The sequence below is a fragment of the Tympanuchus pallidicinctus genome, unplaced genomic scaffold (genome assembly GCF_026119805.1).
Source record: "Tympanuchus pallidicinctus isolate F22 unplaced genomic scaffold, pur_lepc_1.0 scaffold3, whole genome shotgun sequence".
Classification (NCBI taxonomy): domain Eukaryota; kingdom Metazoa; phylum Chordata; class Aves; order Galliformes; family Phasianidae; genus Tympanuchus; species Tympanuchus pallidicinctus.
In genome coordinates, this window is record NW_026294747.1 from 27,000,156 (window position 1) to 27,015,773 (window position 15,618).

Consider the following 15,618-nt stretch of genomic DNA (forward strand, 5'->3'; position numbering starts at 1 on the left):
TGTTCTTACCTCCCTCTCCAGGCACAGAGTACTGCCTGCCAGGAGCTACCACAATAGTTCAGTTCTTTGCCTGTCCAGACTGCACTGGAAATATGTCTGACCAAGTGATTACATGGCAAGAGCCTCCAGTCACTGCTGATTTGGGCAGGAATTGGACGAAATGGACTGTAGACAAGCTTGGTAACTATTTCCATGACTTAGTCCTGAGACCATTCAGTTACTCACCACTATAACTACGGAACGATGGAGTCTCTGTCAGTCTTAGAACTGAATCTCTGCCTCCTTACCTTTATGAGGCAAACTATGCAGCCACTGTCCAAAACCTACCACCTACCATTCCACTGTTTTCTACATGACACTGAAACCATCACCACCTTCCTTACTCTTCCCCAAAACCTCTGTTCACTACCAATTATCCATGTAGAAGAGCAGTACCAGAAAACAGTATTGCCTCAGTAGCAAGTAGCAGTGTCAACACTTTCTGCTTCTCCTAGTCAAGCAGAGAAGCATGTGTACCCCAAACATAGCAGCAGAAACCTAATGTAATCTCTCGACAACTGAAAGCAGCTTGCAAATTGATCTGACAAAACTCCCTCCTTTGCAGCATTACTGGCTCTGTTTTCTGCAATAGCCAACCAACAGTCCCTAGCCTGTCTCTATATTACGCATATTACACACACACACACCCCTCAGCACTTGTTTGGCACACGGTCCAGAAAATGTCAGCATTGTAATGGGTAAGCTGCTATGGCAGTCAGAGGAGACCACTCACTTAAAGGAGCTTTTTGTTGCAGTAATGAGAAGGTTGAAAAACCATTTGCTAGAAGTCATCTCCCTGGGGCCTCAGCATCTCACCGTCTGCAGGAATTAGCAGCTTGCCATTTGCTATGTGCAAGCAACACGTTCCTTCCTTCTTTCTTCTGGCTCTCGTGGGAGCAGCATGACACAGTTTGTGAAGAGGGTATGCGTAGGTATACACAGATTCATACTCTTGTCTCTCCCAGCTTGGCCTGTGCAGGATCACACAGAAGAAGGATGCTACTGCCTGAAGCACTGAAGGTCTGGAGGATAGGCAAGACTCAAGAAAAGGGGTAAGTAATGGACCTTCATTGGAGAGGTGAAGGCAAATGGAAAGATGTATCAAATGAAAGTAGAGATTTTTCTAAAAGCTCAGTTCCAGTAAGAAAGATAAAAGGTAAGAGAAAACATCTTTTCTCATTCCCTGTAGTTCTGACTCACCAGTGAATTTTTATATACAAGAGTAGCTAATCAAACAAACCTCAAGTCTGCATCAAAAGACCATGGAGCAGACAAATTAGGATATGTGACTCCCCTGCTCCATCTCCTGCTCTCTTCATAGACAAGGGTATTTCTAGCAACAGGAACCATCACAGATAGGAACCACACATCCAAACAGAGCTGAAAGTTCACTAAGGTACAAAGAAGTGGCCTGAGCTGAGAGGAGAACTCTCCTGGAGTCTGATGCTACAGAGCATCCTACATACATCCTCTTGGGCCTCATGTAGTTCCCATCCCCTCATCTACTTGAAGCTGTAGTGCAGAAGAAGGAAGAAGAAACCATTCTGTCTTCCTGAGAGATCAGAAAGAAACTCTAAGGAGTCCAAAGGCAAAGGGTTTTCTCTAAGTTCTGCAGAGACAGAGAATAAATGCAAGAAGAAGAAAAAGCAAAGGGAAAATAGCAGGGAGAAGAAAGGAAGTCAGGTTGTTCTGTTTTACAATGATTTCCCAAGGAAATGAGCCTTAATGCAATCATTTAGCTGATTCACTAAATGGGGTGATCTCTCACCCATCAAAGTAATACTTGAACCAATTGGCCAATTTCATTCAAATGTAAGAGGAAGGCAGATAAGAAATTTTTACATGTCTTGTAAAAATGAGCAGCTGCGTAGTAGAGAGCTGTGCTGGGGGCAGAGCTGCTAAGAACAGAGCTATGGAGCCCAAGGTCAGGAGCTGGCAGGAGAATCAAGAGATGCAAAAGGCAAATCTCATTTTCTTTGCTAACTTGTTCACAGAAAACTCACTTCATTTTAGCCCTAGGAAGGGCCAGAAAAAAGTGAAGCAGATTCATTGCTACCAGCTTTTTTTGTGGAGTTTCTGGTCTCTACTTCTCCCTCACTGTAGAAAGGACTGGCTGTAGCTTCTGGTTTTGGGAGTCTTTCCCCTCTCAGAAGAGCAATGGCTGATCTCTCAGTGAAGGCCCTTCCCTCTGCACCTTACAAAGGCAGAGGGAAGTTAAAAACAGAGCATGTGTGTATAATATTTTTAACAGTTGCTCAGACACCTATTCCCAGCATCTCTTCCTAGCAGTAACAAAGCAAACAAATAGGAAATTATGGCTTGTCATGTTGTTAAGAGGGGAAAGGAACAGAAAACAACCAGCAATGGGAGATAAAGTGGCTCTCAGGTAGAAAGTGAGGAATCCAGTCCAGCCAAGTAAGCAGCATGAGATAAGTGACCTTAGTGCACCAGGAATACAGTCCTGAAGTGCCAGGGAGCCAGTTGATCCACTGACAATTATCATCATTGCTCATCAGACCATCAAGCTACTAAAAAGCCCTGCTATATGGGAAGGATCCTGTCCTGGCCAAGCTTTGAAGAAAGGTTTTGAAGCTGAGCCCATTCTTCAGCCAGGGTACATGCAGGCACCCAGTTGTTTTTTTTTTCCCAGCAATTCTATCTCAGCCATGTTTCCAAAGAAAGGCAGACAGGCAATGAAGCAGCCTCCCAGGCTCTTCCAGTTACCCAAAATAACAAAATAAAACCCTCGGTAAAATAAGCATAGTTGAGGAAAATCCCCTCAACAACACTGTAGGCCTCTTGAGAGTCCCAAGGTGAGATAAGCAAAGATGGGCTCTCTTTACCAACCTGGAAGTTCTCTGTCCTTGAATGGATCATCAATCTCTGTACTCTTCGATCTGGCATCACTTTCACATACTGGAGTCTCATAGCTGGAAAAGAATAGAAGATGCTAAACTATGTGATATGGCTTCAGTGTCATCAGATAGTTGCTAAGGGGTCATCTTATCTGCTCACAACAGGGGAAAAAATAAACCTGCAGCAGAAACACTATTCTCAGTCATGTGTCTGCTTATGGACAGCCAGCAGCAGCAGTAGCAAGTAGAGAGAGGAGTGGGAACATGCTGTGAAACCCAGGAGCAGCTTAAACCCACAGACAGCAAAAGGCCCTCTTCCAACTCTTGTGGGTGCAGATTGAGCTTTTTTTCAAAACTGCCCATGTTCTGCAGGATCACTGTGCTGTGCAGAGTTTTAAATTCCTGACCCTACTGGACTGTTTTTGTAGCTTTCCAGAACCACAATTTGTTTCCGGTTCCCAAATGATAAAATATTCCAAAGGTAATTTTAAGATCCAAGGCAGCTGAAACGCTAAATTTACCTTTTGCTTAACATCTATCAATGTGAAACTGGGAAATGCTCTAAGTCTGTTCTGGCCAGAATCTAAGTGGCTGCAGGATGAAAACATAAAGCAGAGGATAACTCAACACAGACACTTCTGTTTCTACCCCTCATAACACGGGCCTGTATTTTGAGCAAAGGACTGGTGCCTGCTACCACCAGAAAGCTGCATGCCAGAAAAAAAAAAAAAAAAAAAAAAAAGGCAGTTTTATATAATAGTTCTTTGAGAGAAAAGCAGTTGGTGTGTATCAACTCCTACAGAGGACACTCAATATGGTACATCACATCGCTAGCTCTAGGGAAGGTAGCTCAGAGCACGCTGCCCAAGAAGTACTAACTTATCTGGTACAGCAATACTATTTTTCATGGCTCATCTGCCCCAGGCAGGGATGCCACCAGGCTTACAGCTCTTACCGAGTGGAAGTACCGGGCAGGGGGCGTCCAGTGTCCACCAGGACGCACCAGCAGTACCCGGTGGACTGATGACATTGCACTGGTTTGTAGAGCCCTCCTGGAGCGCACTCGGGGATGACGATGCCCTCACGAGGGTTCTGCCTGGCCTCCTCCAGGGCACTCTGTCTTTCCTGGTCGCAGGAGTGAACTTTCTCTGGAAGACAGGAAGGAGATGGAGGTGTATAGTGAAAAAAGGCCAAATAAAGATCACCTTCCTCAGCTCAGCAGGTCAGGAGTATCCTCCACAGCAGACCTTAGTGTGCTTTCTGCCCAATAAACACCAGTATGCCTACACCGTAGATAATGAGAGATTTCAGGGCTGAGAACTTCATACAATCAGAGACTATGTTACAAGATTATGGATTCTAGAGGCTGTTTGATGCATGTCCAGCAAACCAGGAAGAGCAAGAAATTGCAGCCCCTGGGTGAGGTTTTTGCAGGTGATATTTTTGCATACTTGGAGGTCCTCACTTATGACTCATGGCTTTCAGTTACACAAAGGTGCCAATAGCCAAGCTCTGCTCTCACCACCTATTTATCCAAAATGCAGTGCATTCTTCTGTCTCATTTAGCACCCTTGAAGGCTGTTAAATGACATAGGGCTGCATGTGTCCAAGAGAAGAAGGAAGTTATATTTTAACATCACTTTATCAAGTACATGGGATAATATTTCACAGAACATTACAATCTGTTCATCTCAGCAGCCAGAAGCTCTCAATAAGAAATCTGCAAACATTCTGGTCTTTTAAGGAGAAGGAAAAGAACTTCACCTTTGGAAAGGAGGGAAGATATCAGAGAGAGGAAAAAAACATGCATATAGGAGAAAGAAGTCAATGCTTATGACCACAAGATTAAAACACATGAAATCTAGGGTAAAAAAAGAAAAGGGCAAAGGACAAAGGGCAAAGGGAAAAGAAGAAGAAGAAGAAAAAGAAGAAGAAAAAGAAGAAGAAAAAGAAGAAAAAGAAAAAGAAAAAGAAGAAAAAGACAACCGCTGACTTTAATCATTAAGAGAGTGATGAAAGCCAGAAGTGGTAACAGTTCTATCCTTCCCTAGCTTTCTTCTTCTCTTCTGGTTTATTCTGGTTTTTGTTGTTGTTTGTTTTTTGTTTGTTTGTTTTTAATTTGAAATAAGCCAACGCCAGGAGCTATCTCCTGCTCTCAATACACAAAATGCTTCAGCACTGCCAGGCAGTGATGCCAGGGGTTCATTCCAAACCTGCAGTTGTTCCTCTGCATTTCCTAAGCATCCTACCCCAGGACAGGCTGAGCACAGACCCAGCAACACTCACTGTCTCCCTGTATTTTGCCTGCCTGTCTGCACTCCCTCGGCTTCATCTTATATCTTGGCCACAAACACCAGGACAGGCAGCAGGTGTCACACACAAATGGCAGCAGTTCTGCACAGCACCGCCTGAGCGCACCGTGATCTGGGTACCAGACTGAATTGCAGCAGCTAACACAAGGAGTCTCAAAGACCCAGAGTGGTCTCCCTCTCTCCTCAGTTTGTCAGGAATATAAAGGGCACCTCAGCTCTGTCACACACAAATCCGTACAACCTGAAACACAGACTAAAAACTTCTAAGTGTTGGCAAGTCTGACTCAAGCAGAGAGAAACTTGATCAGGAAGGAGCAGGAGGGGGATAAAGTCAACAAATACTGAAAGGGAGCTCAAGCCTCAGCTGATATTTAAGCTGACTTCATTTTGCTGACAGATTTCACATCTGAAAAAAAGGCCCCGTGACTGTTCCCAAGCTGTGCCTGGACAGAGAACGCATTGAGCAGAGGGCTGCAGGCTCCCCAGCAAAGCACTCAGAGCACAGGGCCCCGCGTCTGCAGGCTGCCTGACAGCAATTTGCACCTCGGTTTGCTGCTGAGGAGGAGTGTTCATTCTGACTGTCATCATTTTGTGTAATAAGCAGAACAAAACAAAAACACCTCCTACTGAATAGATCCAGATTCCAGGAATTCTTCTATCTAAATCCCAAAACTTCTTGAGAGCACGCACTGAAACTAACATCTCTCAAGCCCTTTGAGTCTTGCACAACTAGCGCTAAAAATGGTTCTGGATAAAAATATCAACGTTTTGTGTGTATGTGTGGGGACAAAATGTGTCACTTTTATTGAAATGAATAAAGAAAAAGGAAAGAAAGAAGTCTCTTTTAATAAGTTAGTACCTTATACTATATATGTATTTCCAGTGAGCTATATTTCCAGTAAACTACACAGAGAATAAATGCACGAACTTGAACACACCATGTTTGTACTATGCCATAAAAATAGCAAGAATTTGTCTGTGCGTATTAAAATAAATGTGTGGGAATGGAAGCCAAGGCATTATCTTCCAGAACACAGAAATAACTGTCAAGCACTCCCTTTTGAAAGGTGTTCAAAGGCTAAATGCAATGCATCTTGCTGGTATTCTTCAGCTGACATCAAACTGATATAACAATGCAAAACCCATCACTGTCATCAGTTTCCAGTGGTCCATTGCTAGCAATCATACCATCACAGCTGAAGTAGCAGAGAGATCAGATTTTTCTCTTTGCTAGCACACATACAGAACTAATCACTACTTAGAAAGTTTCATCTATTCCACCGCACCCTGAAGAACACAAAACAGCCATGCTGTGGCAAACCAAGGGCCCAACTTGTCACTATCTCATCTACAACACTAGCCAAAAGCAGACACTTAAGAGGGTAACAGAGAAACAGGACAAGCATATAGTTATTTCTCGCATATACTCCTCCAGTCTCAACCACTCATGCATCGGAAACTTGCAGAGAGGGACTTTGCTTTTAGAAAGTAGCTATAATTTCTTGCTTCTATGAGTTTGCCACATCCCTCCTCATAAACTTTTACTGACTATGACACCCCGCAGCTCGTTTTTGGCTCAACTGCATATTGTGTGTGGAACACAGCACATACTTTGGTCTGATTTAAACCTGGCTCCAACCAGTTTTGTTTGCCGACCCTGGCTCTTCTGAAGGATGAGACAGTGAACAACCAGTTGCAGTCTCTCCCTCCCTGCCTCTCACTGCTTTATGGATTCCTGCTTCATCTCTTTTACATGCTGAAGAGTCCCAGCTGACCTAGTTGCTCCTTCTCTGAACTTTTTCCAGATCTACTCTATCTTCCCTAAGCCAGAGGGGATCAAAACAGCAAATACAGTGACATTAAACGGTGGATCTGACAGCAGCCTTGTGGAAAGTTCCTTTGGTGCCATATGTCTAACAGGCAGAAGACAGAATTAACTAGCACTAGCCCCTGGAGAGGCCCTTTCCTCCAAGCTATCACTCTAACAGCACTTAATTCCCTTAAAAACAAACACGAGTATTAATAGCAAGGGTATATTCCAACAGCCAGCAAAATCAGCTGGGAAATCCATACCATCAACTTCCTCAGCATGGGACCTGGCATGAACCACACACATTGTCACCCTAAAGACAGCCTCACTGGTAATAAAGGAACCATCAAATGCTACCCTGGCTCCACACACTGAAGTCAGCCCATTCCAGTCAGACTGCTTACTGGAAACTTTGTTGTTTCCAAGGCCAAGTTTATGGAGGATAAGGAAGGCCTACGGCCAAGCCAGGTTTAATGCCAGGTATGAAATTAAAATGCCACCTCACTAAGCAGCATATCTTTGTTGCACGTGCAGGGTACTAATGCCCTGTTTGAGTTAATGATTGTAGACACAGAAAGATACAGAGAAAAGGCTTTCTTTCCGTCCCTACCTTAAACAGAGAGAGGAACATTTAAGACAGCAAGTCAGTATGAGACAAACAGCCTTCCCAGGACCAACAACAACATTACTTCTTTTTTTTTTTTTTTTTTAAGGCACTGTCACATTCCCTTTTTTCCTTCCGCCCCTGCTCTGACTTACGACAGCCATCAGTCATCAGCATTCACCAGCTTGCTCATGCTGGGCTACAAAACCTTTGAGTGACATAAATCCACCTTACAACAAATCCAATGACAGTGAAATAAAGATAGGGAATACATACATGCACGAAAGAGAGAATCACAAAAGAGAGAAATAACCATTTTACTTTAACTGTTCAGCTCTAAAATGCTAATTTGCTGCTGCTTCTTACTCTTGGCTTCTTCTAACACTCCTTGAAACACGAATAAAAGTAGCGTTTCTGAAGCCACAAGCTACTGCAGGAAAGCAAAGGTTGGACATCTGTAGTCTCAGTTATTTACACATCGTTTTCTCCCAGTAATGGCATTCAGAGAAATACATGGTCAGATTCATAAAAAGGTCTCTGAGGCCTGGTCCCTTAAGTAGACACATTCAAGAATATATCTAGTGTCTGCACAATAAAAATAAAAACGATGGATGAGGTAAGGGACTCATCTGTCTGTCTAATAAACAAGATGCTTATTAAAGGGATGGGGTGCTTGTTTACCTTACAGAGTTAGAAGGGAGGGTGTCTAGCAGTACTGAACCAAAGGCTTGCTTGACAGCTTGACTTGAGTGCTTGACAGCTCTCATGCTCAGCCTGCAGGGCTGGCTGCAGCTGAAGCACTGCTCTGAGTCCAGGCAGCTCCCAGCTGCCCGAGCTCATTGCTGGCAGAGACCAAACTCTGATCCCAGGGCTGCAAGACACTGGAGACGGTTAGGATGAGACACAAGGAAGATTCACCACTCAACCACAGTTATTTTTTTAATATTGATCATCTGTACTCAATGTATTATTATTAAAAATAAAAATAAAAATAGAGAGAGAGAGAGAGAGAGAGAGAGAGAGAGTAGCTGTGACACTGGAACCAACTACCTTGGAGAGATCCCTACATCATCCTCAAGAGACAGGAGTCCTCCTTCCAACTGAGACAAAATAGAGGGTGTAATCTCCCTCCGTGCTTCTCTCCACCCCTAACGAATGTCTGTGAATAATCTAACTCAGAGCTCCTGGCTACTCCACAAACAGGGCAGACCTACATCCCTTTTCCTGTCTCTCTTCTTTTGACCAGAAAATCCATCTGGACCAGAGAAACTTTTCCCATGGAGTTCCCACAAAAAGCTTCAGTTTTCATGAAGGAGCATTCATCAGAAGGGGAGGAAATGGTCTTTTACTGAAAGATTCTTGACCGGCCCCTATTGTTAACACTGCAGTAGAGACCTGACTTCAAAATACGGCTTCAAAAAAATCACACACATATCTCTCCCAAATTTCTTTTGTTCAACTTTGAGTCCCTCCCGCATCAGGAACTAGTGCAGTACAGAATAAAAGGCAGCACTAGGGATATCTAGTGCCAAGTTCCTATTCACATCCTGTACCAATCCAAAAGCAAGGACTAAGTGTCTTTTTGCCTCTGTTCTCCTCCTGGTGAAAGAAAGCATTTGCCAGTCTCTCAGGGAAGCTTAATTCAAATGGGGTTGATTTTTGTTTTGGATTAGCTGCTTGTTGCATTGCTCTGGTGGAGAAGAGGAACCTTGAATGGTTTATTTTAGCATATCCTCTGTACCAGCATTAAAGTGCATTCATGTTGCATAAGCGAGCTGTAATGTAAACAGGGCTTGAGGCCACTCTAGGACAGGTGCCTCAGCCCAAATATGGAGCATACAGAAGCCACAGGCAGAAAGCACATTCTCACTCCTAAGGGAAAGTTCAGCACATGTTATAAGAGCAGCCCAAATCAGCATCCCTTCCACTTTGGAGGGGAAAGAGAATTGGAAAAGCCTTTGGTACTCACATTCACAAAGGCTGGCAGAACTTCCTTAGTAAGGCAATGAAAAAGCACCAGCTGCCTATCCCCAGAGCAGGGATATGGGTGGAGGAAGAGAAACAACCCCTTCTGTGTTTACTAGGAGCACAATGCCAGCTGAACAAACATGGCTCACGGGGACAGCATAAATCTCTCCTCACCTCTGTTAGTCATCAGTACTGCTACCCACTCCACCCTGTTCTGTCTGGGATTGTGGTCTTTTCAGAGTATTCTGGCTAATGTAAAAGTAAAGAAAAAAAACAATCCTTGCAGGTGCTCCCATACTGCACCAGTTTAGCAGTCCTTGCTTTACCCTGGGACTCACTCACATTCATTTCTCAAGGCATAAACTACAGAAGAAACAGAGGTTATTACTTGTTCCAGTGCTGAACAAGTACAATGAGAAGCTTCAACAGGTGGCTTATAATTTTACAAATGCATTGTTCCAAGTGGCTCGTTAAACTTTAGCTATTCAGGAACACATCCCACCCATGCCATTTTCATTCTGCTCACAGCACTAAAGCTGCCCTGCACTTTGCAATGCAATGTGGTGAGAAATTTATTCATATCTACCTCAAGCTTGAAATGATGAGGAAGAGCTGAAGGAGCGAAGCCTGTCTCATGGATCAGAGTGAACCTGATGAAGGTAGAAGCTGCCTTTAAATGGACAACGTGCAGAATTTGTGGGCATTACATACAGCCCAGGTAGGAAGGGAGCCTGCTCCAGAGTTTCCTAACCACACAGAATTAAAGCTCAATGCATGGCAGATGAAAGCTACCTGTCCCAGCAACCCTTAACTCTCTTTAAGACAGGGTTTGGAATCTTACCACCATCCTGTCTGGCAAGCAGGCAGTCTCATAGTCCTAGCTCCAGGACTAGGCACACTAGCAGAAGCATGGAAGAAGGAGGACAGTACTATTTTTTTTATGGCTATAGTACATTGTCCTGGCAAAAAAAAAAAAAAAGTTATATCATTTGTGTGACCATAAACAATGCATTAAACAGAGCTCTGATTAAATCCTAGTTCATTAGAGCATATTATCAGTTGTGTCATTCTCGTAAGCAAACAGGGAAATGGGCACTACATACAGTCACTGTGAGACTGTTGCCCAGTGCTGCATGTTAACAAAAATGTGCTCCAGTAGAATGAAGCTCTCTGTGAAACATTTTTTCTGTACTGAAAGGGATCATCAGATGTGTCTTGCATCAATTCTTGTAAGTGATCAGTTTGGCTTGTGGAACACAGCATCCGTTTTGCAGATGAAAATTCAGGAAAAAATTCGAAGTCATCTTGACAAATGGTTCGCAATCAGTACGACCACAACTTATAAATATAAAGCATAACAACCCACAGAGAAAAATCCAATGCACGGAAAAAAAATTACTGACAAGATAACACCTGGAAAAATATCATCAGGAGTTTAGATAGACCACAAAAAAAAAGAAAAAAAAAAGTCTTCAACTTTGTGATGCTGCAAACGACACAATTAGTTGTGGGATGTAGTGACAGGGACCTCATATATGAGAAACAGGCACTGATGACTTATGAGCCCTTAAATCAGCACAGTGTCCAGCTCTGGGCAGTGCCCTTAGAGAGAGAGGTATGCCATTTGGCAAGAGTGCAGGAGAGAGCAAAGGGAACAGGCAGAGGTCTAGGAAACTTGATCTATGAGAAAATGCTGAAAGAATTCCATTTGTTTAGTCTAGGGATGACATTCAGTCTTCTGAGACTTAAAAGCTGTTATATTTTAAAAAAGAGATGGTCATAGATCATTTTTTTTCTTCCCCATGGGTATTTCAAATAGCAAACAGTGTACTTAGAGAAGTGATATAAAAACACCCCAGCAATTTGCGCATTGGAAGAGCCAGAGGAATTGCTGTCCCCGTTTCGGGCACAGGTTGTACATTACAGCTGCAGTTAGCTGGATAGGACCCTGAGCTGAACTGAGGAGGAACAAACCTCCTGTTTTTTTTCTGCTGTCCTCTTGTGGGCTGATAAGCTGCAGCAGATCCTATATAATTGAGGCATCCTCCTTGCAAACACAGCCTGAAGCCTTCAAGAGATTTGAGCTGGTTTAAGTTTCCAGCCTTTGGGATCTGATCTTCCTAATACATCTGTCTGCCACGTACAGCATGACAGCTGTAGCCGTGCAGTACCTTCATGACAACAGCTTCCAGCATGAGCAGAGAAAGTTTAGCACCAAAATGGAGCATTGTTTGGTTCTTTACATCAGGACAGCTCCTTAGTAGTAGAAATACTTTCAACCTCAGATGCTACTTCTGTGACTTTGTGAGGAAGCTACCCAGAGTCCATGGCTTTCCTCTTGCAACTGCTCTTTTTTATTTCACATCACTTCTAAGCGCTGCAAGCTTGTGGTATACCTAACTTTGAGATAAGCCACCTGTCTTTTTTTTCCCTACTCTCCTTTCTTGCTACACTCTTTCCATGCTGAGAAACGCTTTTCAATAAAATGAGAAGCCATAGGTGTTTCCACTGGAGCCTTAACATTACTGGGAAACTATTTTTCACTTCCACACCTGTTTTTAATAGTACTTGGAACAACTACCAGAGCAATTCCTGGAGAGTTTGCCTACCCCTGATGGCTCGTCTATACACAGCATTTTTACAGTATTGTAAGTGTATAATTAATTATAGGACACCAAACAGAAAGCTTTTGAAAACTGTCACAGGCAGGTAAGAAATATTTCGGATTGGGCTACCTAATTAGAGTACCATTCCTCTTTTATGCTACTGATAGACAGTAGGAGAGGGGAGAGAAAGATTGCAGTGTGATGAGACTCTTCATGTAATGACACAACAGCTTCCTCCAGCAGCATTTGGCACTTGACTAAGAGGCAAAGGGAACTGCCTCCAACAGGAGCACTAGCACTCACTGCTGGACACCTGTCTCAAGCCAGGCAAAATGGTCAGGGTTTAGAAACTCAATGACAATAGTGTACAGAACTCAGATATTTGACAAAGAAACAACGCCCACCACATCTGTGTCAGCAGACAGCTCCTTTCCACAGTCCGGTTTGAAAGGCAAGGGAAAGACTACAGGGTGATACTATCTCTGAAGTCAGTATTTTTCCCAGAAGGATTTTGCTGACATTACATAGCCTTACACCATGCAATCTGAGGGTCCCAACTGCAGAGAGACCTACTGCAGCTTTGTGCTATCAGAGCTTGTTCAGTGAGAACAAGAGAAGGCAGGAAAATGACAATGTCAGCAGGATCATGTTTCCCTGCATTACAATCAATGAAACAAGACAAACGCCCTTCCATTCACGTGCCAACTTACATCTTCCTCTCTCATGTGCTCCAAGAGATTGAAGGCTGCTTTGAATTTTAAACACACAGTTCCATCTCTTCCTTGGCTGTGAGGGTGGGTTCTGTGCACATCCCTCTTTCCTAACTGTTCACAGACAACCCTTGGGATATTCTACCAGGAGACCTTTCCTACTATTTACATGCCTTTCAAAAGCCTGAAAACATACAGCTAAGACACCTCTGAGTTGTACCACAAAATGTACTCACTGATCTCCATTGACCACCTTATTATGATGGCCTGGAAAAATGAAAAAACGTGAGGATCACAAAGAGGAAAGGAACATAAGGATAACAGCTTTTATTCATTGTCTCCATACAGAAATACACACAGCACTCTTAGAACACAACTCATGTTCTGAACACAACAGTTCTGTTAACATGAGGCTGGTGAAAGAGAACACAGCTGGCATTTACCTCAAATGTTCTACACTGCTCCTCTACAAGGATGGTCCTGCAGGACCTTGCACATTTTCCATCTTCCCTTGGTCTACTCACTCCATCTCTAAGCTCCATTGAATTCTAGAATATCTTTTCCATCCTAAAATGACAACAAAAGAAGGAAGCTTTCACAGGACAGATAGGGCTTTCCAATGGTTCTGATCTTTCATAGCTCTTTTAGGTGATACCCACAGCTTCCTTGTACAATGTTGGGGCCAGCAGACACATTGGAGTGTACCACTGAACTAATTTTTCATTCAGTTGGCTTCTTGCAAACCAGGTGGGTCCTCAATTTCATAATTGCCAAACCTTAGCAGAGCTTTTGGTTTTGGGAGAGGCCTAGTAAATCTACGCTTTTCAAAAGGGAATGTAGGAGCTCAGGACCAACCGTTATTACCACTTCTCCTTATCTATGGCTCTTCAGAAATGCTATAATCTTTCCCTTGAAGTTGACAGGAACATTCCAAGAAAGGCAAGAAGGTATGTCAGTGTCAATACATGTAATCTATCAGCAGGCATCACTGTATGCTCAAATGGATGCCTGAAGTGCAGATCCAAGCACAACTCTGTGTTAGTATATACAGTGAAGAACTTGCCTCAGTAAATGAATGTAATTCCTTTAGTATGAATCAGCTCCCACTAAAAAGCAAAACAAACTCTATAAAGTTGACCTCTCCTCTCTCCATTTGTCACTATAGGTTTCGACAGTGCCTGGTGCTGCAATCTATTTCCTTTCCTTTTCCCCTCCAAATTTTTATTAATTTAACCTAAAATGCATTTGTTGGGGATTTGGTTTTTTTTTTTTTTTTTTCTGCTTTTTTATTTCATTTTATTTTACATTGGCTTCTTACATCTTTGACACCTACTGCCCCCCCTCCTACTGCTCCCTATCCACTCTCCTTAACTGGCAGCTGTAGCAGTCATGACTCCATGTCTAGAGCAATTTGTTTTCTTTCTTTGGGGGATATGGAGGGGGGTGTGACTGAATTCTTTGGGAATGATTTATCACACAGCACTCAGGGGGAGCTCCATTTATTTGTCTAGCTGCATATGGTTTAACACCTATGGTTGCATGCTGCTTATTATACAATGTTATTTTTCCCACTTGTATACTTTGCACCTTTTCATAGAGCAGATTAACTGGTCCCCAGTGGCATGTTATTTATGACTTTGTTTGCTGGCTGTCTGGAAAGGGTCCTGGTCCTGCTTTCCCCTACCTACTTCCTTCTTCACCACACCTGTCCCATTGAGATTGTGGAAGAATCACACTTGGGTATGACGAATCAGACCTCCTCAGGACTTCCAAGAGGGAGAAAAAGACAAGGATCCCCCACGTAGCCATAAAGAGCAGTGGTTGAACCACAGATGAAGCAAGAAGGAAAGGAGGGATAGAGCAAGGGAAAAACAATACTGCGCATTATGTCTTCCAAGGAAGCACTAACTCAGCAGAGAAGAGCACAGCAATTTGCAGTGCAAACTGAAAGGAATTAGTAAGTTTTTGTGTAATAATCAATATCAGCTTCTCCTATCTTGCTTAATTTACAGAAACTAAATTAAAATGAATTCCTAAACAAAACCAACCACCCTCCAGACCACTAACAAACAAAACCCTCATTAAAAGGAAGGAGGGGAAGAGAGGAACACCATCAAGGTTTGAAGATAAGTATTTCTGACAGGTGGGACAGTAAAATGACAGATGTTAGCCCAACTCAGAGGAGGACTATAATGGGAAGCACCAATTCAAGATGCAGGAGGAGCTTGCAAACAGTAGAAAACACAACATCTTTCAGGCTCATGATTCCTTTTCATGAACTCTTGTTCTAGACATCATGTCTGACAGCTATGGGAAAGTTCAAAAGACAGTGCTCCTAGGTGTTAAGCCCAGAGCAGAGGCAGGTACCAAAAAACATTCAGCAAGAAGGGCTGCGGTCCACGTGAGGATGCCATGTCCCCACACCAAAATGCTCCGGTTCCAATGTTACTGTAACGTTTTATTCAGATGTCACTAGATTATATTTGTGCCAATCCACCTCCCTTTCTCAATCTGTTTTCTGTTCAAATGAGATCACCTTTTGATTCCTCCATTTGCTAGCCTGACACTAAGCAGTCACAGACTGTGGAGAAGAGCCTGCAGTCCTGTGATAGACATTCAGATAGTAACATTAACACAATGGCAGGGAGAGAGGCTGGAACTAAACACAACCAGTTTAGCAGAAGCAGAAAGTAGCAGAAAAGTAGCAGGAGGAG

The 15,618-nt window shown here is 43.2% G+C and overlaps 1 protein-coding gene across 4 annotated transcripts in view; it reads right to left on the reverse strand.

The window, feature by feature from the left end:
• Nucleotides 1-15,618, reverse strand: part of SMOC1 (SPARC related modular calcium binding 1) — a 124,214-nt gene that overhangs the window by 19,673 nt on the left and 88,923 nt on the right. For all 4 annotated transcript variants that reach the window (XM_052693662.1, XM_052693660.1, XM_052693661.1 and 1 more), the window contains exons 8-9: nucleotides 3,850-4,042; nucleotides 2,887-2,969 (exon numbers count right to left, since the gene is read on the reverse strand). In XM_052693662.1, the coding sequence (XP_052549622.1) occupies nucleotides 2,887-2,969; nucleotides 3,850-4,042 (276 nt within the window). The remainder of the gene's footprint in view (nucleotides 1-2,886; nucleotides 2,970-3,849; nucleotides 4,043-15,618) is intronic.